Here is a 27,319-nt window from a genome sequence, read left to right as displayed (position 1 = left end):
GGTACCAAGAGTGGCCGATAACACGTGTATACCAGCAGGTATAGCAAGTTGCGCCAGACGTGGCGGAGGATATCAGGAGTGGCAGATGACGCCAGACATGGTGTATAACAGCACATTGCACAGCACGACTCCAACACTAGACAGGCTCAATAAATAAAAACAGCACGGGATACAGGTTACAGGTAGCAGGGCATGAGAACATGGGGATCAAGATAACACTAAGGGACCATTTGCAATACGAACATGGAAAAACTACAACAACGCTCAGGCAAGGAGAGGAAGGGCAGATCCCTTTTTAGAGTCCAGGGTGATCTGGGAATAGGTTAGGGAAACTTTAGAGAATACGCGTGCTGGCCCTTTAAGCCCGGGGACGAGCACACGCACACCCTACAACACAGTCCAGGACGAGAAGGCCGCGCCAGCTGGCATCTCCATGGCGGAAGACGCTGTCAGACGGCCAGGAGGCTGCGATCACGGCCGTACGCCGAAGGTGAGCAGCGGCGGTCCATGGCCGCAGTCGTAACAAATACAAATGTATCACAGTTAAATTTGTCATGTATAGTTGCTTTTTTGGATCATAACTCGCGAGCTTAAGATAAAGTAGAAGGTTTATTTGAAGTCCCATAGAAAAGTGTACAAACCGCATTGTACAGATAAACCCAGTTCTTCTATATCTCCAGTTTAGTAGCTACATGTTTATATTGAAATATATTATTGGTTACATAACAGAATTTTCTTTTCAGATCTTCTCCTACACGGTACACCTCTTGTCTCAGTAACATCTGCTTTATTTTGTGAAATAAAAATATAAAAATATGTGTCATTACAAATAGATGTGTATTATATGTAGCACAGGCAGAAATGTTGAATGTAACCTGCATGTTTTGGGCTTTTTCCTCTGCATCATTACTTTAAATGTACATTTACTCTCTATAACTGTGCTGAGCGGGTGAACTCTTTACGTGCTGTATACTCTGACTAATTATATGTTTCTCCCACTTCCCCTCTCACAGCATGAGTCTCACACACAGGCTTAGACATAGAGACTGCAGCATCACCTCCCTCCTGCCCCTCTCCTCTTCCCTGTGTTTATAGTTACTGCAGTTGCGTAGCTCTAGGGGTCGCAACGGTCGCATTTGCGACTGGGCCCCTAAGCCTGGGGCGCCCAGAGGGCCCCCCGTAGCCACACAGCGCTGACCGCGCTGGTCTTGCTTCCTGAATGCTGGAGCAAGAAGCTGGTGGCTCCTTGCTCCAGCATACACTCTGCTGCGAGCGGCTCGATGTAGTGACGTCATCGCGCCTGTCTGCGCCGAGTCACTCACAGCACAGACCGGAGAAGAAGGATCCTCCACCCGTCGTGGGAACGGGGATAGGTAAGTAATTATGTTATTATTTTTCTATTAGGCACTATGGAGCATTATACATGGTAGGGAAGGGGGGCTGATATGGTGGCAGCTACAGGAGCATTTTACTATATGAGGGGCATTATTCTGTATGGGCGACATTATACTGTGGGAACATTATACTGTGGGGACAGCTATGGGTGGCATTATACTAGGGGGACAGCTATGGGGGGCATTATATTGTGGGGGCAGCTATGAGGGGGCATTATACTGTGTGGGGCATTATACTGTGGGGGCAGCTATGGGGGTATTTATACTATGTGGAGCAGCTTTGGCGAGCATTATACTGCATGGGGCATTATACTGTGTGGGCTGCTATGGGGGAAATATACAGTGGGGGCAGCTATGGGGGGCATTAAACTGTGGGGTCATTATAGTGTTGGTGAAGCTATGGGGGGCATTATACTGTGGGGACAGCTATGGGTGGCATTATACTGTGGGGGCAGCTATGGGGGGCATTATATTGTGGGGGCAGCTATGAGGGGGCATTATACTGTGTGGGGCATTATACTATGTGGGGGCAGCTATGGAAGGCATTATACTGTGTGGGGGCAGCTATGGGGGTTATTATACTGTGTGGGGCAGCTATGGGGAGCATTATACTGCGGGGGCAGCTATGGGGGTATTATACTGCATTGGGACAGTTATGGGGCATTAGGCTGTATGGGGGAATTTGTTTGGGCATTGTATTGCATGGGAGCATCTGTGTGGGCATTATACTGTACGGGGCATCTGTGTGGGCATTATACTGTGTGGGGCATCTGTGTGGACATTATACTGTATGGGGCATCTGTGTGGACATAATACTGTATGGGGGCATTATACTGTATGGTGGCAGCTATGGGGCATTATACTGTGTGGGGGGCACGATGGGAGCATGATACTGCGTGAGCTGAACCGGGTGTGTATGGGCGGGGATTGAGTGAGATTAGAGGCATGGCTTAAAAGAAAAAAATTGCATAGATTGTCCCTCTTTGTGATACTTGAAAGTATAGCCCTGTCTACAGGGGGCACTGTATAGCAGTGTGTACAGGGGAGCTGTATAGCACTACCTACGGGGTGGTGCTGTGTAGCACTATATACAGGAGGGGGCTGTATGGTACTATTTACAGGGGGCACTAAGGGCCGGCTGTGTGTGGCACCCAGGGGAGTGGGCACCAGTCAAAAGTTTGCTATGAGGCCCAGTGTTTCCTAGTTATGCCCCTGAGTTACTGTATTACTAAAGACAAGCTTTTTTAATCACTGAGAAGGTTTCTGAACATTTGCGTAAAGAGCCTTTAGGCCCATCCTTTGTAAATAGTGCCATACAGCCCCCCTAGTAGATAGTGCCACACAGCCCCCCCTTGGTAGTGCCACACAGCCCCCCCTTCGTTGTGCCACGAAGCCCCTTGTATATAGTGTCACACAACTCCCCCTTGTGTATAGTGCAAACAGCTCCCCTTGTAGATAGTGCCCCCATAGTCCCCTGTAGATAGTGACCCCCATAGAGCCTCTGTAGATAGTGCCCTACATAGAAGCCCCTATAAAAAGTGCCCCACAAACAGCCCCCTGTAGATAGTGCCCACATATGGACTCCAGAGCTGCAAGACAATAGTGCTAACCACTGAGCCACCGTGCTGCCCTACATATAGCTTCCCCTATAGATAGTGCTCCATATATATCCCACCACTGTAGATAGTGCCTCACATATAGCTTCCCCTATATAATGTTCCACATATAGCCCACCCCTGTAGACAGTGCCCTACATATAGCCCCCCTGTAGATAGTGCCCCACTGGTAACCCATCCCTGTATATAGTGTCCCACATATAGCCCATCCCTATAGATAGTGCCCTACAAATAGCTCCCCTTATAGATAGTGCTCCACATATAGCCCATCCCTGTATATAGTGTATATAGTGTCCCTGATATAGCTCCCCCTGTATATTGTGCTCCACATCCCCACATATAGACCCCCCCTGTAGATAGAGCCCCCCTGTAGATAATGCCACTCACAGATTTATTATAAAAAAAAGAAAACTTTACATACTCTCAAGATCCCGTTCCCATGCCGTCTGGTGGCAATGGGGCTGAACGACGCAAGCGACGCGATGACATCATCGCGCCGCTAGTGTCATTGAAAGGCGCTGATTGGCAGGGCAGAATGACTTGCCCCATCAAACAACGCCTTTCAACAACGGAAGCAGCACGATGACGTCATCGCGCCGCTAGCGTCGTTGAAAGGCGCTAATTGGCGGGTGCCATTCAGCGGTAATGCATGTATTTGTACCTGCGTGCTATAGACGCAGGTACAAATACTGCAAGAGGGGGTGGCTGTCGCTAGCACCGGGGCCCCCTCCGGTGCTAGTGACGCCATCGGGCATGCGAGGGCCCGTGCCTCCCAGCCCATAAATGTTAGAGGCTTTGCGGTGTGGGCCCCGTAGTGGCGTTGTTACCGCTGTAGCAGCCATAATGTCTGCTAGTGGCGCCACAGGAAATGGGGGGGCGTGTCCGTGGGCAGCATGGGCCCCCTCATGCCGCGTGCCCCGTAGCAACCACTGCGGCTGGTACAGTGGTAGTTACGCCACTGGTTCCATGTATTCACATGTACTTCTTCCTCGTTTTATCGAAAACAAATTATAACGACAGATACACTTTAACAAATCTGGTAGCAAACAGGAAGTATTATTCTTGTCTATACATAGTTACATAGTTAGTACGGCTGAAAAAAGACACATGTCCACCAAGTTCAACCAAGGGAAGGGAAAAGGGAAGGAAAAATTTCTACACATAGGAGCTAATATTTTTTTGTTCTAGGAAATTATCTAACCCTTTTTTAAAGCCATCTACTGTCCCTGCTGCGACCAGCTCCTGCGGTAGGCTATTCTATAGATTCACAGTTCTCACTGTAAAGAAGCCTTGTCGCCTCTGCAGCTTGAACCTTTTTTTCTCCAGACGGAGGGAGTGCCCCCTTGTTTTTTGAGGGGGTTTTACAAGGAACAGGATTTCACCATATTTTTTGTATGTGCCATTAATATATTTATATAAGTTAATCATGTCCCCCCTTAGTCGTCCTTTTTCAAGGCTAAATAGGTTTAATTCTTTCAATCTTTCCTCATAACTTAAATTCTTCATGCCCCTAATTAGCTTCGTTGCTCTTCTTTGTATTTCTTCCAACTCCAGGGCATCCTTTCTATGAACTGGAGCCCAGAACTGAACTGCATATTCTAGATGAGGCCTCACTAATGCTTTGTAAAGTGGTAATATTACATCCCTGTCCCGCGAGTCCATGCCTCTTTTAATACACGACAATATCCTGCTGGCCTTTGAAGCAGCTGATTGACACTGCATGCTGTTATTGAGTTTATGATTTACAAGTACACCCAGATCCTTCTCAACAAGTGAATCCGCCAGTGTAGCTCCCCCTAGGACATATGATGCATGCAGGTTGTTGGTACCCAGATGCATAACTTTACATTTATCTACATTAAACTTCATCTGCCAAGTGGACGCCCAAACACTTAGTTTGTTTAAATCTGCCTGTAATTCATGAACATCTTCCATAGTCTGAACTATATTACATAGCTTGGTGTCATCTGCAAAAATAGAAATAGTGCTATTAATCCCATCCTCTATATCATTAATAAATAAGTTGAATAATAGTGGTCCCAGCACTGAACCCTGGGGTACACCACTTATAACCGGTGACCATTCAGAGAAGGAATCATTGACCACAACTCTCTGGATACAGTCCTTGAGCCAATTCTCAATCCAATTACAAACTATATTTTCTAAACCTATAGTCCTTAATTTACCCATTAGGCGTCTATGGGGGACAGTGTCAAATGCCTTTGCAAAGTCCAAAAACACTAAATCCACAGCGGCCCCTCTGTCTAGACTTCTGCTCACCTCTTCATAAAAACAGATTAGGTTAGTTTGACAACTTCTGTCCTTAGTAAAACCGTGCTGGCTGTCACTTATAATGCTATTTATTGTCACATAATCCTGTATATAGTCCCTCAATAGCCCCTCAAACATTTTCCCCACGATGGATGTTAAGCTTACTGGTCTATAATTACCCGGGGAAGACCTAGAGCCCTTTTTGAAAATAGGCACCACATTTGCGCTGCGCCAGTCCCTTGGCACTATACCAGTCACTAGAGATTCTCTGAATATTATGAAAAGGGGAACAGAAATAACTGAACTAAGCTCTTTAAGAATTCTAGGGTGTAACCCATCTGGTCCCGGGGCCTTGTGCACATTTATTTTATTTTATTTAGCTTGGACCATATCTACATTCATCCAATTCAGTATATCAACTGATATATTAACAGCACTGGCACCGGCTACATCAGCTGCTCTTTCTTCAGTTGTATATACAGAGCTAAAGAACCCATTTAGTAACTCTGCCTTCTCTTGATCCCCTGTGATCAACTCCCCATTACCATTATCTCGGGGTCCTACATGTTCAGACCTTGGCTTTTTAGCATTTATATACTTGAAGAATTTTTTGGGATTTGTTTTACTATCCTTGGCCACCTGCCTTTCATTTTGTATTTTTGCTAATTTTATTACATTTTTACATATTTTATTAAGCTCTTTATATTTTACAAAGGCTACAGCTGTACCCTCAGATTTGTATTTTTTAAATGCCCTTTTTTTGTCATGTATTGCCCCTTTCACAGAAGGTGTAAGCCATGTGGGGTTTAATTTGAGTCGTTTATACTTGTTACCTATAGGAATAAATTTTGCACTATAATAACTCAAAGTAGATTTGAAAATCTCCCATTTATCATTTGTTCCATTATTTGACATTAGTTCTTCCCAGTCCATATCCTGAATTGCAGCCCTCATCCTGGGGAAATTGGCTTTCTTAAAATTAAATGTTTTTGCCCTCCCAGCCTGCGTTTGTTTTTTACAGTATAGGTAAAATGTAACTATATTGTGATCACTGTTACCGAGGTTTTCACGAACATTGACATTCCCAACAAGATCTGCATTATTAGAAATGACCAGATCCAACAGAGCTTCACCTCTAGTCGGGTCTTCCACAAACTGGCCCATAAAATTTTCCTGCAGCAGGTTGAGGAAATGTCTCCCCTTTGCAGTTGAAGCCGAACCATGACACCAATTAATATCCCGGAAATTAAAATCTCCCATTATCACTACAGTACCCGCCTGTGCAGCCCGCTCCATCTGTTTATATAGCTGAACTTCCATCTCCTCAGTTATATTGGGGGGTCTATAGATTACACCAAAAGTAATTTTTTCAGTGTTTACCTCCCTTTCTAGTTCCACCCACAAGGTTTCAACCTCCTCACAGTATTCACCCACTATTGTCTCTTTCACACTCGCCTTCATATCATTTCTCACATACAGACATACACCACCACCTTTCCTATTTGTCCTGTCTTTCCGAAAAAGTGTAAAACCCTGTAGATTTACAGCCCAGCCATGTGAAGAGTCCAGCCATGTTTCAGCAACACCAACTATATCTATATTTTCTTCCAGTATCAAGGTCTCCAGCTCCCCCATTTTGCTTGCTAGACTTCTGGCATTTGTGAACATACACTTTAACTTGCCTGTCAGTTTTTCACTTTTATTATCAGAAATGTGATTTGACATTAATCGGGCCTTTTTATTTACACTGATGTTTTGTAACGAAAGGATCTCCTTATCTTGTTGTCTAGTCCTCTCCCCACATTCTGTTTCTCCCCCCACCAATATAGTCTGACCCCTCTCTAACCTGGCTACCCCTTTTTTTTTCTACATTGACCTCCCTCCTATACTGTATTATAAAATTTATAAAAATGTATAATTTCTCTAAACTCTATTTTCCTAATGACTAATAATCCTCTTCCCCCACTCTGATATCTTGATGCCCTGTAGTCAGCTGCAATCCAGTCTTTAGAAGTTTTCTGTGAACTTCATCTTGATCTTCTGGATTGTAGAAAGCGTTACATGACATTGTACACTCATTATTGCCTTATGTTTTACAGGAACACACTTCGTCTTCGTTCAAAATCCCAGCTTTCTAATCTCTTTCCAGATGCCTTGTCTGGTACTGTAAATGGGTCACCTAGTCTGCTAACAAATGATATGGAAGAGGCAGAGCACCTTGACCAATCACAGTCCAAAAAGAAGGTAATTCTGGTAGTTTTCTGCTTTGTCTAAGTCTACGCAAAATATCTCTCCTTCAGAAGGAAGAAAACTATCTCGCTAGTGCCACCTATAGGTGACTATCCTGTATGTCAATATCCGACCCTTTATAGGGACTTGAAACACAACTCAGGGTAATAGCCAAACCAGAGACCCCTATGTGTAGACAGCACTGTTTTGAACTTATTGCTCCTCATCACTACAGAGTAGGATTCTGGTTGGCAGAATAAAATGCCACTGAAGCAGCTCCGCAGGGAGAATCAGTTCTTTCAAATAATGTTCTATATTTATTCACATTTAGGTTTCTTGGAATGTTTCGCCACTAAACCTGGTGTGTAAAGCGTAAAGTAGAGCCTTCACATTTACATTTTACATTTCAATCATTTTCTATTTTGATTGTCGGAAACTTGGCTGATGCTTAGAGATTTGGGTATTAATAAATGCAGGTTTTCACAAAAGAGACTGCCTGCCAAAGACATCGCCAGGTTATAAGTCCTAATAGTGCATAGCGTGCTATTATTGCTGGATTCCTGCTCTGGACAATTCCTATGGTGAGCTAAAGTCAATAGATACATATTCGGTGTTTGGCTTTGCCTCCTTGGTTGTGAATAAAAATAAAAGAACTGCCTGAAATGAATAGATGCTTTTTCATTCTGTCATGTATTTCTTGCCTTCTCTGCAGGTAATGTTCTATACAATGTGTATTATTCAACCCCGAGGTGATAAATTAGGTCTGGTGCTTGTCTGAGTCTCTTTTTAAAAGTAATGAGCTGAAGTACCAGTTATGACCAACAGGTGGCAATACAGAGGCTTTAATTTCGAATTGAATTGTGCATTCTTATTATTGGTAATATGCAGCAGACATCACTCTGGGCCGTCATTATTTATAGTATTATTTTGTTCAAAGATATTTATATTATCTTATATTTTATGTTAATATATTAGGTAGGGTCGACTGGAACCAACTTTTTTCTTTGCAGTAAATAGCAATTAATACTACCCATTTTTAATGCTGTGAAATGTGCTTTCTGCTTTTATAGATATTAATGATCTTTATGAAGGTCCGTATATGTGGTATATGCATATGCAGCTATAGTGGACCTGAGTTTGTCATTTAGCGGTAGTTACCCGGCCTCCTAGACAGGCGCACCCTGTGGAATCCCGTCGGCAACACTCCTCCCAGGGATTCCAGTCCTGGAGGAGCCATGACTGCAGCGTCGGCACCCGGCGGCTGAGTGGGACCCCCGAAAGCTAGTGGGACCAGGCAATTGCCCAGTTCTGCCTATAACAGTACCACGCTGGAATTCAGCGAGCTCTTTAGAACGACCCATTCTTTCCCAAATATTTGTAAAAGGCGACTGCATGGCTAGTGCTTGATTTTATACAATGGGAATGAAAGAAACACCTGAATTTAATGATCAAGAGGTGTGTCCCAATACTTTTGTCCATCTAGTGTATGTGTAGTGTAAATGCAGTGCATTTGCTTAACCACATAAGTGACAGAGTCAGCAATGCCACATCTGTTGGATTAAACATACATTTTCAATCCATGTGAATTTACTCGAGATCCGTAATATAATTTTAAATCTATATGGCAATCATTTACCCCTGCGTGCATTTCATTTCATACAGAGTCATACATAGTTTTTTTTCACTCATGGGCTTATACGCGATCTATTAGTGTAAGGCCCAGTTCACATAGTTTTTTGACGCAGAAACAGCGTCTGAATCAGTGGCAAAAAAACGTCCAAACCCGCCTCCCATTGATTTCAATGGGAGGCGGACACGATTTTTTTCCGTGGCGGTTTTTGGCCGCTTGCGGTAAAAAAAGCGGCATGCTCTTTCTTGCCGCAGTTCCGCCTTTGACCTTCCATTGAAAGCAATGGGAGGCAGAGAAAGCGTTTTTCGCTGCGTTTTTGACCACTGCATTCAATGGCTGCGTGTGAAAAACGCCACGAAAAACTCAGTGGAAATCTGTTTTGATAATCAGATTTTTTATTATATTTTTATATTTTTATCTTATTATACAATATGATGTCGTTTGTAAACATTTTCGATCTAGCAAGACCTTTATCAGGATCGCATAATAAATAATATGATAATCAAAACAATAAGAGTGCAGAGATTCACACAGATGAGTGCATACTTGGACGTGAAAAAACGTAGTTTTTTACCTCTGAGTTGCACCCGTGCGGGGTCCCGTTTTCACGGATCCCACATAGACTTGAGTCTATCGAGGGATCCATGAAAATGGAAGCATATAGAATGGTTGAAACAACGGCTGTGTGAACGGCCCCATTAAAATACGCGACCGTGCGACGGCCGTTGTTTTAACGGTCGTCACACGGACATATACTACGGTCGTCTGAATTCGGCCTTACATTAAAAGTTACTACGGAGTGGAATCCTAATGTTGCAGTTACATAACCAGAGTCCCTGCGTATCCTCTTAGATTTATACAGAATCCTGTCTCCTTCCTCCAAGTCATGACATTCGTATTGCTTTATGTCGTGGTGCCGTGATGAACCTCCTGATTATTTGGAGAAAGAACTTGTAAGATCTCTTCCTCCTCGCTTGACCTCTTACTCTTTATTTGGTGGTTTCAAACTAACCTTGTGACTATAACCGTATGATTACCAGAATAAGAAGAAAAATAAAAAAGGGAAGAATGTCATAATGAGGATACTGAAGTACAACGCTCCGGAGTGGCCATACCTTGTTACGGGATCTATAGGAGCCGCCATTAATGGAACGCTTACTCCACTTTACGCTGTTTTGTTTAGCCAGATACTGGGGGTAAGCGATGACTTCATATAATCTCACCACATATGACATATCCACTCTTCACAATCGCGTTTAGCAGATATCAAGTTTGACACGTCATGTACACCTTATTTCCGTAATATGTTTTGGAGTTTATACACCATTATTCTCTGATATAAACCTATTATGAAAATCGTCCATTTACAAAGGGGATTATTTTGATAATAGAGCTAAGGAAACTAAAGCACACGCCACATCGGTATTACGCTGTATAAGTCACGACTCTACGCATATGCGGGGAGATTGGGTGAGACCAAAACCTAAGGATCCCTCAAGCGTGCAACCATGTGCTGTTTTATGGTAGCCTGTGTCTGATGCTTCTCAGACATATTCTGCGGTTGGTACACAAGAAACAAGAAAGGTGGATCAGCACAATCCAACAAAATGAAAAAAACGTGTATACAAGTGCAAGAACGCCTGTGACTGAAAACAATACATTGCACAAGAAAATGGCGACAGAACTCTGCAGGTCGTGACAGCAGCGAGGAAAAAGATTTCCCTGTAGCCCTGCCAGCTTTATTGTAGGTTTTGGACACAGACATGAGATGTCAACTGACCGACATATAGGAAACTGTGGTCATCCGACTGTACTCTAAACTGGTACAAGTATAGACGTTTACATCCCATGCACAGATCGCTACATTCAGCCCAGAGAACGGCCAGTCGTTCCATAATTTATGGCTGACTACCGGCCAAAAAACGTCAATTAATGGCCGATAGCTGGGAAAAATTATTTGTCACATTTATCTCATGTCAATGGTGAATTTATGAAAATCTGGGGCTACATGCACACGTTGTATATTTTGATGCAGAAAATACGCACCAAAACCGCAGTAATACGCTGAAAATTCGCAGGTAAAAACCGCACCAGATTGCACGTTTTTTTATGCATTTTTCGGTGCAGTCTTTACGTTTTGCTGTGTAAATTGGTGCCTTTTCATGCTGCTGATTTTGGTGCAATTTTCCTTAGCACTAGGCAGATAAACGCAAGATAAATTGAAATGCTGCGGATTTTAAAATTCGCACTGCAGGTCAATTTACCTGCGTAGAAATACCGCAGCGTGTACGTGAGATTTCCTGGAATCTCATTGACTATGGTGATACCGTATTACGCTGCGGTTTTGCCGCACAGTAAAACCGCATGTAATACGCATCGTGTACATTGACCCATCAGTCAGTTGTCACACATTTGATTTATTTTTGCTTTGTTGTGTTTTAGACTTTTTCATTGCCAGATGAAGTTCAACAAACTAAAGAGATTAATGGGATCTGCGTTCTGTTTGTTATTATTGCGGCTGTTTCCTTTGTTACCCAGTTCTTACAGGTGAGTCTGTGACACATTTATTATTCATGCCTTAAAAATAGAAGCTAGAGGTGTAAGGCTAAAAATGCGCCATATTTTTCAATGCTGCGTTTGCTAGACTCCTTTACCTTCTCTGCACCACATATTGGGTGGTTTACTTCAGACCAGTATCTTGTGCCACAAACCTGGCGCATTTCACCACTTGACAAATCCACGGCCATATTCTAAGTATGCGAATTTACGTGGCGAGCATATCGCAAAGCAAATTTCTTTCTGGTGCACGCGTTAATAAATTTGCCCAACAATATGTGTGCCAACAAACTGGGAGCACGAAACGACAGAACCGAAGCACAAAGACAATAATAAATCTGCCCCATTATCTATCTATCTATCTATCTATCTATCTATCTATCTATCTATCTATCTATCTATCTATCTATCTATCTATCTATCTATCTCATGTCTATCTATCTATCTATCTATCTATCTATCTATCTATCTATCTATCTATCTATCTATCTATCTATCTATCTATCTATCTATCTATCTATCTATCTATCTATCTATCTATCTCATGTCTGTCTGTCTGTCTATCTATCTGTCCCACCTCTGAGACACCCACGTATCTGTAAAACAGGGGTCCTGTGAACCCTATTTAGCTGCTAGAGCTGGCCTGGTTCTTTAACTTCCTGGAAAGTCAATATTCTTTGAAGGCCCTGACTCTCCTTGCGGAGATCCAACTGGTAGGGAATTATAAGGGCAATGCTCCCTGGGAAAAAAGTATGCAAAATAACTCTCATTCAGAAGGAATAAATGTTGCTCTAGTGCCACCTATAGTAGTCACCTCTATAGGTGGCACGAGAGAGAGTTTTCTTCTTTCTAGAGTAAAGCTAATTTCAAAGTCAATGGAAATTGACTGTTCACTTTTACTGACTTCTTATGTATTATTGGGCACCATTTGGTAACAGCCTTATACGTCCATTAGCATGATGACAAGTTCATTATATGATATATACCTTTAGCTGATACATGTAATTATTAATAGCTTTATTAATAATATTTCCAGGGCTTTGCTTTTGCCAAATCTGGAGAGCTCCTAACCCGGAGATTGAGGAGAGTCGGTTTTCAGGCTATGCTTGGTCAAGAAATTGGATGGTTTGATGATGCTAATAACAGTCCTGGAGCGCTGACCACCAGACTTGCCACTGATGCGTCTCAAGTTCAAGGGGTACAGTAATGATCTGCCTTATTTCTTGCTGCATTGCTGCTCTTCTTGTTGTTTACCTTTACATTTATGCAAATTTCTTTTATTTGCATACTTTTTAAAGGAACACTCAAGGCAAAACTAATACACTGTGTTATACCGTGTGCAGGTCCTAAGGGGACGGCGCATGACACCGAGATTCCTAAAACACTAGAGAGAAGTCCTGTGTCATGCACCGCCTCCTCAAGCCCTGCAGCGTATCAGTATTGCCTGGAGTATTCCTTTAGGATGACTCACTCATATCCAACAGATGCCTTTTGGAAAAAATTAATACTATGTACACGAGCAAAGTTGGGTACGTTTGACTGTAGGTCCATTATATAGCTCTATATGTTCACTCCTGACTGCCAATATTCCCATAGTATATGTATGCATCTTTATGGTATCAGCCTATAATACAACACTGCATGGAGAGGTTATTCACATACAGTAGGACAAGCTTATTACTAATTGTATGTTAGAAATTCTTATATCCCATTGTCTTATTGCATCTATCTTCCTTATTTAGGCCACTGGTTCTCAGATTGGAATGGTTGTGAATTCCCTAACAAATATCGGAGCTTCGCTGATCATTTCGTTCTACTTTAGCTGGAAGCTGAGTTTAGTTGTTTTGTGTTTCCTTCCTCTAATCGGATTGTCTGGAGTTTTTCAAGCTAAAATGCTTACAGGGTTTGCCAATCAAGACAAACAAGCGCTGGAACAGGCAGGAAAGGTATTTCCATCAGGGACATTATAGGCAATTGAGATATTGTTGTTACACTGTGTACACGATAAGCATAATATTGATATGGAAAATTGCTATTTATAAGAGACATCTAAATATTACAGCTAAATATGAATTCATTGATTTTCTATACTTTGAGCTGTCACATTTCTTCAAGTCGTATGTAAGACTCTCTGTTCACTCTCTGTTCAATTTTGACAGTACGGAAGATGTTAGCTCCATATCCATAAGACTTCCATGGACATTAGTGACTGGACAATATCCACTAGGTGACCAGGTAGAAAACACTGCACCACTAGGTCTTCCGGGAAATAAATCCTTGCCCACTGGACCAGCAGGGACTAGCAGCTGGCGCATGGCTATCATGAAGAGGAAATTCTCACAAGAGATTAGAAGTAATTTCTAAGGCCAGGTCAAAAGGTAGACAGGAGAAGCAACCCCCATAATATAATGAAAGACACCCCTGTCTATCTAGTAACAGAGCAGCTGTCACATGGCAACTGCTCATTTTTTTCTTCATGCACTTTACCATACAGATATACTGTAGGTGCAGAATTAGATAATTTGCTGATATTATTGAGCTTTTTCTCCATAGTAAATAAATTGCCATTTGACACCAGAGACAAACCAGTGGGCATCAGGTCTCAGCCCACAAAATAGTTGAAATCAGGAATTGGAGCACCTAAATAATGGACACAAACCATCAGACACGGGTAACTTGGCACCTGGTGAATGAAAATTGGTCCTTTTTGACAGTTTTGGCCTGGAAAACAAATGAGCTGATCTCTGAAGGGCCTGATGCATTGGTTGAGCAAAGAGTGGATGTTTAATGGTCTACTAAAATAGATCGACCGCATTATCAGTCGGGCAAGGTGCGTAGCCTGAAACGGGGGTTGCAAGTCATGTGCCCTGGGTGCTGGGAGCCAGGGGGAAACTAACGAGTGACACTACCTTTTCTAGGGTATTTAGATGTAAAGTAAGACTATCCGACTTGATCAACAGAACATTACTCGATATGTGTGTGTGGAAAGGAGTACTCTTAGGGTATGTTCACACGCAAACTCAAAAACTTCTGAAAATACGGAGCTGTTTTCAAGGGAAAACAGCTATTGATTCTCAGATGTTTTTTTAGCCACTTGCATTTTTTGCAGCGGTTTTTACAGCTGTTTTTGGAGCTGTTTTTCTATAGAGTCAATGAAAAACGGCTCCAACAACGTGACTTTTTACGCAACGTTTTTTGAAAATGAGGCGTAAAAAAACACCCCGTCGGAACAGAATGCCATATTTCCCATTGAAATCAATGGGTAGATGTTTGTAGGCGTTCTGCTTCCGATTTTACGTCCATTTTTCGGCCATTTACGGCACGCAAAACGGCCGAAAATAAGCCGTGTGCACAGACCCTTAGCGAACTGGTCAGAGCATTTCAGGTCAATGTGGTCAAAGTTTGTCATACTTCTGAGATTACTTTTAGATGGTATTGCTACATCTGGAGATTAGCAAAAATAATTTCTGCATTACTAACACAGAGGAAACAGTAATATAATTCTTTACTAAAGCAACTTTATTTTCATTAAATTCTACTGTAGGTTAATTTTTAATATTAACCACTTTATAACCATGATTCAGCAGTGAAGGATAGTCCGTTGTCTGCACATACAGTACTGCAATAAAAATACATATTCTAATTAGTTCCACTTAGAGAACATGTATCACACGTAGAGAGCCTTTAGTCTAAGGGTATGTTCACACGATGAGAGGCATTTACGTGTGAAAAGACAGACTGTTAACAGCTGCCTCGTTTCACACGTAAATGCTCCTCCTCGTAATTTACGAGGCGTCTGAGACGCTCGTAAACCTTGAGCCGTGCTTCATTGATTTCAATGAAGAACGGCTCAAATTACGTAGCAAAGAAGTGTCCTGCACTTCTTTGCCGAGGCAGTAAATTTACGGGTCGTCGTTTGACAGCTGTCAAACGACGACTCGTAAATAACAGGTCGTCTGCACAGTACGTCGGCAAACCCATTCAAATGAATGGGCAGATGTTTGCCGACGTATTGTAGCCATATTTTCAGACGTAAAACGAGGCATAATACGCCTCGTATACGTCTGAAATTTGGCCGTGTGAACATACCCTAAAGGGGAGAAATGGAAAAGCCTAAATTTAATTACACTTTAAATATCATCTACATAACCCGGGGAGCCACGAGAAAATACAATTTGATTATCATTTACCTTAAATGAACGCTATAAAATTTGGAGCATCGGAAAAAAAAAATTCTCCGCTATAATTAAACTCTTTGTTGTATTTTTTATTTAAAGTATGGGGTTCAACTCTCTTATGTCTAACATTTGTATCACTGCTATGGAAGCAGAATATCTAGATGTAGAGCCAGAGACATCAAGCCAATTTAGAGGATCTTTTTTTTACAAAGACCTTTAGAGGCATGAATAAGCCCAATGTAAGAAAGTCTCATCGTCCCAGGTAAAGCGCTTTATGTGCTGTAGGCCAAATGTCATGCTAATAACACCGCTGTGACTTTAAGGCGTCAAAATAAAGATACAAAAATGCTGATAGGTTAATTTAAAAAGATTGTTGTTTTTTTTCATTCCAGGTCTCCGGTGAAGCCATTGGTAATATTCGTACGGTTGCAGGATTGGGAAAGGAGTTTTTTTTTGTAGAACTCTATGAGAAGGAGCTGGAGATGCCTTACAAGGCGGCAGTAAAAAAGTCTCATGTTTATGGTGCCTGTTTTGGCTTTGCTCAGTGTGTTATTTTTATGGCTTATGCCGCCTCATTCCGATTTGGAGGCTTTTTAGTCAATACGGATGGGATAAACTATACTGTGGTTTTCAGGTATTATTTATGTTTCTCCTATTATTACTATAAATATATATATGTATATAAAAAATCGCATGAAACTCCTGGCATTTTTTTACAAACCAAACAAAAGACACAAAAAAATATGTGTAAAGGAAGCCTAATGGAGGTTGTCTGATTAGAGGAAATTTATTTTCTGTATTTTCTGATACCCTGTTAGGATATTCTGTGTTAATAGAGGGAGGCGGGTACTGTGTTCAGGACCCTCATGTATTAGTCATGTATTAGTCATCTGCAGAACCCAACTTGTCCATGTATTACGTGGATAGCACATTGAATTTAATGGTAATTGCGTAATGCTTTATTTCTCCTGTGATGGCGCTGCAGGGAAATGGAACACTTGCTGCTGGATTCCTCGACAGAGTACAGCTAATCGCTTGGGGGCCCAGCACTAGAGCCCCGCGTGATCAGTCGACTACCGCTTTAAGTGAAAATAATTATATTATTTTAAATTAGTTTGCAGCCATCTTCCCTGTAAAAATCTCAGAATTGTGTCAAAACACAAATGTTGTGCTCTTTTTATTGTATATGATAGCTGTACAGAGGTGATAAGTAGAGATTTATGTGCAAGTGGATTAACAGTGCTTGCTCTTCTAGTAAAACATTTGCCTATATTGCATATGGTCAAGGGGTACACAATAACCGCAATAGCATAAGGCCTCACGCTCACGACTGCAAATCACGGGGCCTGCACATAGCCGCGTGCGTTAATTTCTATGAGCCTGGACCGCAAAACACGGCCGTAATAAAACATGTCCATTCTTTTTGCGGTCCAGGCTCCTGGGCCATGCACGGACTGTGTAAACCAGGGTCGTGTGCATGGGACCATTGAAATGAATTGGGTCGCAATTCACCCGCGGGTGAATTTCGGCTGCAAAAATACGTTTGTGTGCATGGGGCCTAAGAGTTATAAGATATTATTTTATATTATTATATTATTATTTTTATATTATTTATATTATTATTTTATATTATTTTAAGGATATTGCTATTTCTCCCAATTACATGGGGATTGATCTGTGCATGGTTTCTATTGTTTAAGATTTTAGATTTTTTTCCCTAAATTGTTGAAGATAATTGAATAACTTGATGGAATTGAAAATTCAAAGTTTGCTAGGATTAGAATTTACTTCCTTGATGCTATGTACACCTTTACAAACGATTTTTTATTGCTTCAAAAATACAAAATAAAGCAACTTTTACAGTTAGCCTCTATTAAAAATGTCCTACCGTTTTATGCCTACAGCTCCAAGGCATACATATATGTTTCCTTGGTTACAGACTACAAACAAGTGAAAATTTATGTAAGTTGGGGCAGAGAGGAGAGAGTATGATTAGAGGGTTAGACTACACAGGATTTCATTGTAGTCTGTAACCATGGAGACACATAGACCTGCATTGGAACTGTATATACAAAATGGTAGGAAATTTTTAATTAAAACTATTTGCAAAGTTGTTTAATATTTTATACGCATTGGAGCAATAGCAAATTTGGGTTATTAAGGGGGAAGGCATATGTCTGTCCACCTTATTTAGAGGTACATATGGCAGAGACTCATTCAAATTATTGGATGTCTCTAGGTCTGATGATAACAATGGTCTTTCTTTCAGTCAATGTAGCTCTCAGTTTTTGTTATAATCTTTGCTCGGATCTGTGTTTTTGTTTTTCAGAGTCATATCTGCCATTGTAACAAGTGGCACTGCCCTGGGAAGAGCTTCATCCTTCACTCCAGATTATGCCAAAGCAAAAATTGCAGCTGCTCAATTCTTCAAGTTGTTGGACCGCATTCCTAAGACCAGTGTCTACAGCACAGATGGAGATAAATGGGTAAGATTTCCATCAAATGCCTTTTTATTCCGATGATTTTTTTTGTAAGTCGAACCACCGATCAAAAAAATATTGGCGATCATATAAAGAACACATCTGAGCAGCAATTTTGATGGAAACGTATGTTCTTCTTAGCGTTGTTCTATTTTCTGCCGAGATCGTTATTTTACTCACAGATGTCACGGAACAGCTTTCACATTCTAATGTCTCGTACAAAGTACCAAAGTGGGACTCGTCCCGTCCATAAATGAACACATTTAGACTCTGTATCCTTCAGTGAGTAAGAGCTGGAAATTAAATTAGTCACAAAGGTATAGAATGACTTTAAATTTGCAATGTCAATTATGAAATACATTACATCCAGACCCCTCCAATGACTTATCTACAGATGGTAACATGTTGTGAGGAGATCCTAATTGTTCCATAACCTCATTATTGCTGATATGTTTTCATAGACTGTCTCCTGACATATTGTAATATACTGGCAGTGAACATAATGTCATATTTTCTATTTAGACAGAAGTTATTCTTTGATTTTATGTCAGCATAATGTTGATATTTCCTTTATACATATGTTCTAGGTGTGCAGGACCACTTTTAGAGAAAATTGGGCCTTGGGGAACTAGAAAAGTAGTGCCCCCTGCTTGTCATTTTTAGACAGTTCTGCTCATATTTACAAATATATATGTACTGTGCATTCGGAAAGTCTTTAGACCCTTTCAGTTTTTTCACATTTTGTTATATTGAGGCCTTGGGCTAAAATAAAAAATATATCAAATTTGCAGTATTCTGATATGGCAGTAGATTAATTAGTTAATTTCTTAAATGGTATTTTTCAACATAGAGGTCAGATTACAGGCACCTATAATGGTCTGAAAGTCATGTCTTGATCCCCCTATATAAAGAAACCCTCTGAGTATTCCTGTAGTATCACGCAGCAAATTGTTTCTTTAGGGCAGGGCCAGACAGTAACTTCAGTCTTGTAATCCAAGGACCTGGAATCACTTTCAACCAATTCAAGAAGTGTGCGTCCATGAGCATCCGTCGAGTGAAAGTGAATGGGAAAGGATGCGGACTCTCACAGTGTTGTACATCTAAACTCACTGTGATAAGCCTTTTACAGATGGCCATATACTAACAAAAGTTTATGCAGGTCGTCCCAATCTGAAGGAAGCTCCCCCTTTCTTCTTTTCCTGGGAACATCAAATCATGGGACGCCAGGACCGTAGATTTTGGGGTTTGAAAAGATAACTTGTTGGAATGAAAGTGATTTGATTATTCAAATTTTTACCTCCTTTAAAACTTCACAGGACAATTTCAAAGGAGACATTGAGTTTGTGAACTGCAAATTCACCTACCCCAGTCGTCCTGTGACCATGGTGCTGCAGGGTCTTTCAGTCAAAGTAAAGTCTGGCCAGACTCTTGCATTTGTGGGCAGCAGTGGTTGTGGAAAAAGTACAAGCGTCCAGTTATTGGAGAGATTCTATGATCCAGATGAAGGGAAAGTAGTAAGTACATTATATTTCCATTCTTAAAGAGACACAAGATCATACACACTGGAGCTAGTGCAGCAAGTGTAAGGACCAGAGGCAAAACGTGAAGCTCCTGAGCCCTAATGCAAAATCTGTAACAGGGTTTCACACCTAACATGTTTTATTTATAATCCTGGTGTCTTCTTTTGCGGCAGAAAGACCTCTGGGCCCCCAAGGCCCAGGTGCAACTGCTACCTTTTCACCCACTATAGCTACGCCCCTGGTAAGGATTATTACTCTTATAGTGTTGTCATAATTGGCATACAGAAGCTCACATGTTGTAAAGCCATACACTAATAGGAGAGATGGAAAAGCATTGTCTTCTGTTGCCTTTTCTGAGCTTGTCCCACATTGTCTAGTAGAATGTGATATCCATTGACACAGTTAAGGATGTACATACCATAAAGGCAGACTACACAGCTACTATGGGGCCCTTGAAGAATGGCAAGCCCATTACAGCTTGATCTCATCCCTATCTTAATGAGTGGTGAGAACGTGCACAGGGAAGTGGTCCCTATAGGTGCTGTGGAAAATGGAAAAAAAAAGTCTAAAATATACTCGAGACATGAAAATAAGATTGTACACCAGATTGGACACCTTTCCGGTGGTTCGCAATGTTGTGGGTTCAAGCAGTACCTGAAAGAGCCCTCTTTTTTATCTTTGCCCATTGGACCCCCTCTGTACACCACTGCTAACCATATTTATGTTATCCTACATACAGTTTGTGGATGGACATGCAACATCCAATATAAACATATCTTTTCTGAGAAGCAAGATTGGCATAGTGTCCCAGGAGCCTGTATTATTTGAAGGAAGCATTGCAGACAATATCAAATACGGTGATAATTCTCGAGATGTCTCATTGGAGGAAGTGATTACGGCTGCGAAGAAGGCGCACTTGCATGAGTTTGTCATGGCTCTGCCAGATGTGAGTATTGTTACTACAATTCTCTTTTCTTATATGTATTCTTTACTCATGTAGATGGCTCTGCAGGGGCGGGTCTCCCAATAAATATTAATGTACAACTATTTTGACTGATACACAGATGAAATTAAGTTATAGGAAGAATAAAATAAATAAATAAGTATTATAACTTGGTGTCACATGTTTTTTTAAATAGTATAAGGCCTCATTCAGACTGGGAATGGTACCCATTTTTAACTATTCATATTGAGGCCCCACACCAGAATTCCCCTGCGATTCTACGGAACCGAACTCACAGCACCATAGGTTCTTGCTGTAAGGTGTCCGAAACATTGGTACCATAGGGGTTCGCTGTTACATCCAAAATATGGATAGTCAAGCATGGGTACAATACACTAGTCGGAAAGAGGCCTAATGAGTATTAAACCATTAACGATTGCATTTATTGCTTGATATCCTCCTCAAAGCCACAATTATAAAGTTGACTTTAGGATCTGCTGTCAGCAGATCTCTGACCGAAGTCTTCTCTTCTCTTGGGTAAACTGATGAAGGACAACTTGGATTCTTCTGTCTCATTCTATTATTAGCCCCAAGATAACAAGACGGTCTGACAGCAGTTCTTTTGCCAATGCCATGTTCATGGAGGAGAGAACCAGCTAATAATACAAGATTGGTTTCTAATTTTTTTAAGACTTTTGAAACCACGACTTGGGCTAGACTGTTGGTGTTCTGGATGCGTTGCTCAAATTTAACGTTAAAATTGATGTTGATCTTTCTTTTCCTTAGAAATATGAAACAAATGTTGGAATACAAGGATCTCAGCTTTCCAGAGGACAGAAACAGCGTATTGCTATAGCCAGGGCAGTTGTTAGAGATCCTAAAATTCTGCTTTTGGATGAAGCCACATCGGCATTAGACACTGAAAGTGAAAAGGTTTGTCATCCAAAATCTAGTCCCAAACACACTTGCTGGTAGATTACTAGAAAATACTACTCTTATATGCTATAAACTGCCAGTGTTTAGGTAGGGATGTTGGGGTGCTGCAGAACTTGAATCTAAGCCCAGGATCTTAAAGTGAATGAATGCTGTTTTTATTTGATTTAAATAGGTTGAAAATGATGTGATGATTAATTTCTTAATATATGTTGATAGCGGTCGGAGATCCGTTTTTCTGATACAGAGGTACAAACCCCCTGCATATACATAGATTTAAAAATAACATGTTTGCTGTCTGCAGCCGCCACAAGAGGGAGCTAAGGAGCTTTTTGCATTCTGTTACATTACATAAAACTCAATGCTAAAACATTATGCAGTAAGCTCATAAACTCCCTCTAGTGGTGACTGCAGGTATCCAGCATTTTATCTTTTAAATGTATGTCTATGGAGGGTATTTGGAGCTCTGTATAAGGAAAATGGAGCTCCGGCCATTATAAATATATATTAAGAAATTAATCAGCCCAAAATTTTATACCTAGAAATGACTTGATAATAAAAGGTGGAGATTCACTTTAAAGTTAGGCCTCTAAGGGTCGCCAAGATCTAAGCTGGATCTAAGCCAAGATCTTTTGGAGAATGTCACTGATTCTGATGGGATTTGCTAATAATCTAAAGGTCCATTTACATGTAGTGACTACTGTTTAGATTCAAGCAGTTCTAAGTAGTCACAGCTATAATTACCCAGTGAAAAAAAGGCTAGATCCAAGCTGGAGATTGTAGCCAGTGGCAATAATATTATATTAGGGAATTGCTATTTAAGCAGTTACCCTAATGTATTCTGACTACAAATCAACTTTACTTTGAATTTCCAATTTCTTTACATTTGTATTTTCAATCATTTCAGCCAATGTGTCCTGTATATATTACTTTCTTTGGACTTGCTCCCACGCAGTTGGCCATATTTGTGATCCATATCTCGAATACGTCTACCATAGAAGTCTTTTTTTACATGGGGGGACACGGACATTTTTTTCTGAATGGTTCTGTGAGAATCTGCATCTCATGTCATCTGCCACTTCTGATTATATATAGCTTCCAGCGAGCTTATTGTGCCTCACGGTATTGCACAAATTGCCTATGGGTCCATATTACAGACCGTCAGAGCAGTCTGTACACCTCTGTATGGTCCGTGCATAAGGAATAGTAATGTGCATGAGCCGGCATAGGGACCAATTACGTTACAAAACACTTGATTATTCATTTTAGATGTATGTCTTTGCTTTATTTTCTAGACTGTCCAGGACGCACTGGATGAAGCGAGACAAGGTCGGACCTGTATTGCCATTGCTCATCGACTATCCACTATTCAGAACTGTGACATCATCGCTGTAATGGCACAAGGCGCTGTTATTGAGCAGGGAAATCATGAGGAACTTATGTCTCGGAAAGGAGCCTATTATAAACTGGTCACTACAGGCGCACCGATAAATTAGAAACCGCCTGCTGCACATTCCGACTCAGTGCCTTAATGTGTTGTTTAAAATATATGTTCCTGTATAGTTGTATATTTTCTTACTGCAATCAATGGGAATATTGTGTTTAATTTATTTTGCAAAACCATATAGCTGTGCACATAGTGTTTCCTGAAGACAGTAGGATATTGCTTAATTTCAACCTTATCCTTTTAGTGTATTGCAATGTGTTCATGATGACATATGCTGTATATTATTTCCAGATTATTTTTGGAGATAACCTGCAGACTTTATGTCTTTGTCTACAATGGTTTGCAACCTCTTGTACTCCAGCAGCTGAGTACGCTGGGAGTTGTAGTTTTTATGCGACTGGCAAGTCATAAGTTGCAGTTTACTATTGTATGATGTGTAGAATATTTCAGGAATTATTTATTCTCTATCCTTTCATATTAAAGCTAACGTCCAGTTGTCTTAAAAATGATATCAAAATATGTCTATGGATAATGCTTATTTCCTGTTTGTTTTCTTTGGTGTTTGTTTCTTGGCTGTTTTTAACTCTGCTCCATTTGGTTAGTGCTGTAAACTGTGAACATAGTTTTGCTGCATTGTCTTTTGGGTGTCAAAACCCTATCCACATGTAGCAGAAATAATCAGGACATGTTGCAGATTTTTTCAGCTAATATTATCCTTTGCAATGCAAAGGGTTAAACCTGCAACAGAATCTGCATGTAATACATTTGGATTTTGCCATGGATTTGCGGAAAAATCTGCAGTGGTTTTCATAGACACTCCATAGATGACTAACAGAAAATATTTGATCCAACAAGTAAGATGTCCGATTCTTAACTCGAGGGGAATTAATAGAATCAAACAGGAAACTTTCAAATTGTGAGATCTGACATTGGGCAATGATCGGGCAGCTGTCATTTACAGTACATTAGATTGTTAGCAGATCACACCTACTCGTAGCCACCGTAAGAAAAATTTTATATTATATGCCGGCATTGAAATGAATGGCTAAATAATACCTGGAAGGGCTGGGTCCGCCAGATCACGAGCCACAATATGACCGGCTCTAAGTTCTGCAGGAATCCTAAAAAGGCATGTAGGAAAGGATGGTCTTCAAGAGACAACACCTTTAAATTCTGTTGAATTACAAATATAATTTATCATTTTGAACATGTTTGGCTGCTGGATCCACTTCTAGCTTTGACTCAGAAAATGTCATCAAAAACTGCTGGGTGTGAAACACATTGCCGATTTTTAAAACCTAGAGGAGTAATCATAAATTATGGAAATTTGTATTTTTATTTTGGAGGCCATAAAGATTTATTCACATTATGTTCGTGCATCACATTCAGAATATATGTTTGAAGTGTGCAGCTGAATGTATGGCCCGGACAGGGCATAGCTAAAGGCTCATAGGCCCTGGTGCAGGAATTCAGCTTGGGCCCCCTACCCCTCCCCAACACTACCAGACCCCTGTGCGTGCCAATGCCCAGCTGCCTTGCCAAATAGCCCCCATGTATATAATGCCCCCACACAGTATAATGCCCCCATAGCTGCTTCCACAGTATAATGCTCCCACACAGTATAATGCCCCCCATAGCTGCCCCCACTGTATAATACCCCCATAACTGCCCCCACAGTATAATTCCCCCACACAGCATAATGCCACCCATAGCTGCCCCATACAGTATAATGCCCCCATAGCTGCCCCATACAGTATAATGCCCCCATACAGTATAATGCCCCCTTTGCTGCCACATACAGTATAATGCTCCTATAGCTGCCACCATATTAGCCCCCTCCCATACCCAGTATAATGCCCACATATGTGCCTAATACAAAAATAATAAAATAGTTACTTACCTATCCCCATTCCCACGATGAGTGGAGGAAATCCTTCTTCTCCTTTGGCCTGTGCTATGAGTGACTCGGCACAGACAGGCGCGATAATGTCACTACATCATGCCTGTCAGCGCCGAGCCACTCACAGCACAGTGCATGCTGGAGCAAGGAGCCGTTAGCTCCTTGCTCCAGCATTGAATTCAACTGTATCTGCATCCTGAGGACGCAGATACAGTTGGGACTGGGACCAATAAGGTCAGTGCTGTGTGGCATTGGATGCCCTGTGGGCCCCCAGGCTTGGGGGCCCGGTTGCAACTGCTACCGTTGTGACCCCTATAGCTACACCACTGGCCACAGACATATACGACTGTATGCCTATATAATACATTGAATCCTATTATTTTTTTTTTTTTTTATTAATCTGTAGTTACAGCTTGTGTTGTAGTGCATAGCTATTTTGTTCTGGCTACTACTAATACCCAGGGCCGAAGTCTGCACAAGCCCAGCCTGGATAGATGCCAGGGAACACGGATCTTGGGGCAATCTGGGTAACTATTCTCTATATATGACAAGAAAAAGTGAAGTAGTCAAGAAGCCGGCCAATGCTGACACCGGTTGAAGCTCCTGGACCCCAATGCAAAATATGTAACAGGACCCCCCACCTACTATGTGCCATTTATAATTTCCGGTGTCTTCTGTGGCAGAGGAGCTTTTGAGCCACCTCCAGTACCATGGCCTGGGTGCGACTGCTGCCTCTGCACCCTCAACAGCTATTGTATATCCCTATATGCTGGGATATGGGAAAATAGCCATTAATAGCAGTTGATGTTGATGAAGATATGTGAGGCAATGTATTCATAATTTTACTCAATTATTATGTAGAATGGATTTTTGTGTAAACTGTGCTGTCATTTATGTGTTATTATTTATTTTACACTGCGTTTTTAATTGTCTATTTAATTATTCCAAAGCTCAATTTGTATATCTGTAGCACGTTATAAATAAATATAAGCCTTCATATAGATTCATATTGAGCCATTAAGTGGATTATACCCTGTATGTTCCTGTTTTGGGTTTTTCTAAATTGGAAAACAGAACATGCTATTTTTTAGATGCCAGCAGTATATCTGACAGCAAAGGAAACTTACTCTAGTTATATTACACAACATTTAGTTTAGGAAAGAGCAATTCTTCTAATGACACAATAAATAATGGTCAATAAAACATTTCACTAATGCTTAAAAGATTTCAACACATAACTTCCCTAAAGTATGGCTTGTATATGCTTTATCAAAAAGAGGTTCCTTCCCAAAACACAACCAAGGTCTTTATACCAAAGAAGTGTACCATGCAGCTGCTATATGGCCCACAAAAAGAGGACATGGCCCATTGAAAACATTGGGCCCCATAGCAAAACTCAGAATGAGTCTCACTCCCAAAAGGGGAACGGGTTGGGGAGTAAAAAGAAAAAAATTTGACCAAATCCTCTTGTTCCCTTCATAGGTTTAAAAGCTTTGGACACCTTTGCACCAATTTTATTTATTGTTCATTTGCTTCCTAAATGCAAAATTAAACAACTTTCTGAAAATGACACATACAGGCAGCATCAGAGTATGTGTCTGCACAATTGAGAAAAGATTATACGGGGGCTGTAGAAGGAGAAAGCAGTACAGAAATGAAGCTGTGCTGATTCACGAGAGCTAGTGAAATCAGCATCATCCTAGAGATACAGGACTCACATCCAGCATGTATTACTGGGATGAAAACACCCACATGAAAGAAGTCTAAACCTAGGAGCAGCTTCCAAACTGCATATCAGGGGTCTGAAAAGAAATGAAGGGATCAAAATTGCAGCCTGAACTAAGGTCCGATTCAAATAAAGTTTTTGGCGAACATTTAACGTGGATAAGCTCCCTGCGTATACGTTAAATGTAGGCTGTGACGGATGCCTAACGGTGGCATCCATCACCCATAGACTTATATTATGGGATACATTATTATTTAATAATATTATTTTATGGACTTTCAGAACTTAACTCCCATAAGAATCTATGGGTGATGGACGCCACTGTTTAACATCAGTTATAGGCATCTGTCACCCACAGACTATTTTGGTATCCGTTTAACGTATCAACATAAAAATCTATTGAAAAGCTTATGACGTATATGTTAAACAGATGCCTGTGATGTATGCCATGCAGTGGCATACGTCACCAATTGGCTCCCATATAAGAAATAGTATA

General features: G+C 41.1%; 1 protein-coding gene across 3 annotated transcripts in view; it reads left to right on the top strand.

The window, feature by feature from the left end:
* LOC142656226 (bile salt export pump-like) overlaps positions 1-23,590 on the top strand; it is a 56,874-nt gene extending 33,284 nt beyond the window's left edge. The window contains exons 17-27 of one of the 3 annotated variants that reach the window (XM_075831113.1): positions 7,381-7,525; positions 10,187-10,336; positions 11,583-11,687; positions 12,733-12,894; positions 13,439-13,642; positions 16,267-16,508; positions 18,204-18,360; positions 19,671-19,868; positions 20,614-20,820; positions 21,604-21,750; positions 23,046-23,590. In XM_075831113.1, coding sequence (XP_075687228.1) covers positions 7,381-7,525; positions 10,187-10,336; positions 11,583-11,687; positions 12,733-12,894; positions 13,439-13,642; positions 16,267-16,508; positions 18,204-18,360; positions 19,671-19,868; positions 20,614-20,820; positions 21,604-21,750; positions 23,046-23,246 — 1,918 coding nt within the window. In that variant the 3' untranslated portion in view covers positions 23,247-23,590. Of the gene's footprint in view, positions 1-7,380; positions 7,535-10,180; positions 10,337-11,582; positions 11,688-12,732; positions 12,895-13,438; positions 13,643-16,266; positions 16,509-18,203; positions 18,361-19,670; positions 19,869-20,613; positions 20,821-21,603; positions 21,751-23,045 lie in introns of all 3 variants that reach the window. The other 2 variants (XM_075831112.1, XM_075831111.1) reach the window with 2 other exon arrangements.
* Positions 23,591-27,319: the final 3,729 nt, after the last annotated feature.

The sequence above is a fragment of the Rhinoderma darwinii genome, chromosome 6, assembly GCF_050947455.1.
Source record: "Rhinoderma darwinii isolate aRhiDar2 chromosome 6, aRhiDar2.hap1, whole genome shotgun sequence".
Classification (NCBI taxonomy): Eukaryota; Metazoa; Chordata; class Amphibia; order Anura; family Rhinodermatidae; genus Rhinoderma; species Rhinoderma darwinii.
Note: the sequence above shows the minus strand (reverse complement) of the source record. Positions and strands in the feature narration are given on the sequence as shown.